At 40.7% G+C, this 4,355-nt stretch overlaps 1 protein-coding gene across 1 annotated transcript; it reads right to left on the bottom strand.

Annotated features, from left to right (window-relative positions):
• Positions 1–694: 694 nt before the first annotated feature.
• LOC137504767 (posterior protein-like) lies at positions 695–2,110 on the bottom strand. The gene has a single exon (XM_068233353.1). It carries the CDS (start codon positions 2,108–2,110, stop codon positions 695–697), a length of 1,416 nt encoding a protein of 471 aa, XP_068089454.1.
• Between the last annotated feature and the right edge of the window lie 2,245 nt (positions 2,111–4,355).

The raw sequence follows: 4,355 nt of genomic DNA on the forward strand, positions 1-4,355 counted from the left end.
TGTTAGATGGCTTGACTTTTTTTAACCACATACATTTTTCCTTTCAGAGATATCTGAAAAACAAAGCATAATTATGTTAATATCCTCACATTAAAGGGGCCCATACACTCAGCCGATTTTCTGGCCGACCGATAGATCGCAAATCGGTTGGCCAATCGAACGATCGATGGTCGATTTCGATCGATTTCCATCGATTTCCATCGAACTGGCAGGGTGGAAAATTTAGGTCGATCTGATGAGATTGCTTATCTTTTTGCATTGGCCTTAATGGAAATCTGATGGCAAAAAAATGCCATCAGATCGAATTTCAATAGATTTCAAACTGAAATCTATTGGAATTCTATCCTGGTAAAAAATGTTCTAAAAACACATCAGATAGATCATCAGATGCATTTCTTATCTATCTGCTGCCAATCTGACGAGTGTATGGGCACCTTAAGACACCATTGTTACTTCACAATCTGTCTACCCCTATACTGCAAACCTGTTGAGACAACAGAGTGTATTCCATTTGCAACACCTTATTACACGTACATTTTTGAACACTCTGTCATATATCTGCCATATATCCTAAGAAAAAAGGAATTGCAATGTTTGATAAACTACAGATTAGCCAATATGGCATACTGGCTAGTGGGGCATAAACTGGAATGTTTGGCCAATGTCCTTGGGCGCCATATGCAAAATTATCATATTATTTAGAGCTTACTTGTTGACCACAATTCCAGATTCTGTTTTCCAGCTTATCTGGGCCATGAAATGCACCAACGTTCTCATGTTTTTCATGATTGTGAGGGGAGACGATGCTTACACAATTGGAGATATTGCTGGTGTGTCTATCGTTAACATTGTGGCTTCTGCAATATCGCTTTATGTGGCCAGGTCTATGACAACGATAACATCGGAAAAAGTTTCTCTGTGTATCTTTATATGCCACAGATACATTGAATCTCTCTCCCTCATTGCGCTCCTCACAACAATCCCTCAGTATATTAATGAATTGTTGACACGTGAGGGCATTTTTAAGAGCAAGTTTAACTGGGTGGCTCACCATACATTTATTCGCCATAGAATATAACAACTCCCCATCATCAGATGATATATCTTGGCAATTATGGACCACTCTATACATTGAAATATACTCATGACAAAATATTACAGGATCCATTCCTTTCATGAATCTCATGCTTGCCAATGCTTGCACGCCTCTTTCATCACGGCTTCCCAATACACGCTGTACTTCCTGTCTCCTTCCTCCTGCATCTGCTACACAACCACCATTTTCCAGAACTATGCGAGGGGCTAAGGGCCCCGGCAACCAGGCGCGTAAAAGTGCACATGCATCTTCATCATTTAGACTGTACTGACATACCACTGCCTCAAATTGATTAGACAACCTCACAGGCGATTCTAGGGAATCAAAATCGCCCAGAATCTGACATAAGTGCAGTTTGTCCTGAACCGTTAGCACAGTAGGGCTGGACACATCTGCTAGTTGTACCCCATTGCAGGTACTGTCATCAGTAATAGTGCAGACATTTTCAGAATCACAAGTTTTTGCTTTTTGTTCACATATTGATAATATGTAATTCTCCTTCTGTATCAATAATGAGTTGGTATGTAACAGTTCTCTTTGTAAAGAGGCAACCAGCTCTTGCATGTGGGTTAATTTATCATTGAGTGAGTGAATCAAGGTTTCATTTGAGGCGCATTTGACCTTGTGCTGTTCTATTTGTTTCTCCAATTCACTATTCCTTTCCTTCCAATCATCTGCCTCTAATTTCAACTCCTGCAAATCGGCTCTCGATGAATCTGCCATAACTACCAAATTATCCTTAAAATTATCCAGGTCCTTTCTGATTTGCTGTCTGTCTGCAGCCCAATCTCTCGCTCTCTGCTCTGATATGACCCTCATCCTAAGTAAAATCGAAATTTCATTTGCAAGCTTTACCTTCTGTACTTTGTTTCCAAAATATGTCTGCTGCAATCCATTATTACATTTCTCACATTTTCCTACCAATGAAGCAAACTGTTGCTCCAGGGATTCATTTGCAGATGTATCCACATCAACTGTGGCATGGTCCCTAACATACTTCTGTGCAATCTTCATTTTCACCAAACAACTGTACACAAGATACAATGACCCACACAAAAGCTATTGTCCTTGTAAAACACTCACATTCACTTCTAACTACTTTCAGATTATGTGATCTACACTCACAATGGCTGACCAAACTATATACACAACTACAGCAACAACAGGAAACAAAAGCTTTTGCTGCCTCTCACAGACCATTCATATTCAAACCACACAATTCCTGAAACTTACTGCTTCCTATAGCATACCTATATACGCTTTCAACAAACTATTTTCCTAGCAGTTAACTCATCATACATACAGCCAAACCTCACAAACTGCAAGCAAAATACATATATGCATTGATATATATATATATATATAAGTTATCCGTTAGGTCCTTTACCCTCGACTTCCACGTTCTCTGGAACTATTAGCTAGAGTAACTCTCTGTTATAGGGTTCTATGTGGATTTACTAATTATCCACACGCTATCTTGGGGTGCCAAATGTAGAATGTACTCTAGCTTATGTTAACTTATTTGTATGTTAATGACCAGACACTTGAGGTCGTTTCAAAGGGGTTAAATAAAAGGGGTTTATTTACAAATATACATATGTACAAGTTAGATCATACAAAGTATGAGTCTCACATAATGGCTCTATATACCCTATGCACAGTCACACACTTTCATTAGCTGAGCCCCTTTCTGTCCCACAGTCCATGTCAGCATTCCAAGAGAGAGAGAGAGCTTCCCAAACATTGTCTTATATCTCGATACCACAGGTATAGAGACCCCTCTTCTGTGTTATACCTCAATAGTTCCTGCCCTTAGCAGCTGGGGGGGGGAGAGGAAACTGTTGGGGTGGTTGTAGCCAGTCCACTTGCAGTTAGCACAGCCCTTCGCCATTCCAGATTAAACAGCTCCTCAAACCTGGTTGTAGAGATGATTTGGTTTCAGTTGAAAGAGGACAGGTCCTTCCCAGAAACTCTTGTGTTGACAAACCAGATAACTCAGTTTCCTCTCAGGTTGGGTAGCCATTTCCTCAATGGCCATTTGCAGGGGCTGGGGTCAGTGTATGAGGCCATTGTCTTTGCTGTGTTATTTACACATATGCAGATGTGTGCGGTTGTAAAAAGTCATTTATGAAACACAGGCTTTGCACAAGGCCCCAGCTGATCAACTAGATTCACTATACATTTCTCATAGCAACATAAATGTCCAGACATACTTTTCCATTAAGGCACACATGGAAATACACTGTTTATACTGATAAAATACAACACTAATAAATAATGTTGAATTATTAATTTTAGGGGTTTACTGCCTTCATGTAAGCCTTTTTTACAAACACCACTCATTTAAGTCACCTTCTCCTTGGGGTGCCTCTTACCTTCCAGTTACGTTTCTTCAGGCCTCGAAGAAGATGCTTAACACTCAAAAAGCAAGCAAAAAGCTACATTATGACTTGTAATCCTCTGGGTCCCCTCTGTTATACCTCTGCCAACTCTGAAATATCTGTGACTGGAGCTCCAGTTGTGAGCTGCTGTGCAAGTTTGGTCCGATTGTGCTCCCATCACCGGCAATGTTCTGCGCATGCACGGTCCATTCTTTTGATTGTGGAGGTATGTGGACAGGACCATGCTTGTGCAGTAGGGGTGACTGTAGCTCCAATTACAGACATGAGCTGGCAGCTGTGCATTGGAAGGGACAGAGGATGTCATGGGACCTGGCACACTATGGAAGGCTAGAAGAAGCCCAAAGTAACACACTTAGACAATAGGAACATAAGACTGGCTATGGTGTTACATTGTGAGCGGTTATTGACATAACTAGAAAATACTAAAATACTGAGGAAGATGCCAAGGCTATGGTACTGGTCAAGGGCACCATCTCTGACATAAGAGACCAGGATTCGAACTTCGGCTCTTCCGGTTCGGTATTCTAGCATCTATTCCCTAAGGAGTTCTAGGGCAAGACCCCCTAACACTACTACCGCTTACTGAGCGTGGCCTAATGGCTGCCTAAAGTGCTTTGAGCCGGACAGGAGAAAATGTTGGAATATATAATGCACGATAATGAACATACTGATAATGTATTGTACACACATAGCACACTGTGTTTACATTACTGAAGCAATACAAATGCATTGGATACATTATAATGCCAGTTTCGTGAAACTGATTCGCAAGATTTAAAATGCATTTTATTTACAAGTTGTGAAAATATCACGTTGGAGAAAACTCAGGTGAAAAAGTGAATTGCACATGGGCCTAG

This window comes from Hyperolius riggenbachi, chromosome 4, assembly GCF_040937935.1.
Source record: "Hyperolius riggenbachi isolate aHypRig1 chromosome 4, aHypRig1.pri, whole genome shotgun sequence".
Lineage (NCBI taxonomy): Eukaryota > Metazoa > Chordata > Amphibia > Anura > Hyperoliidae > Hyperolius > Hyperolius riggenbachi.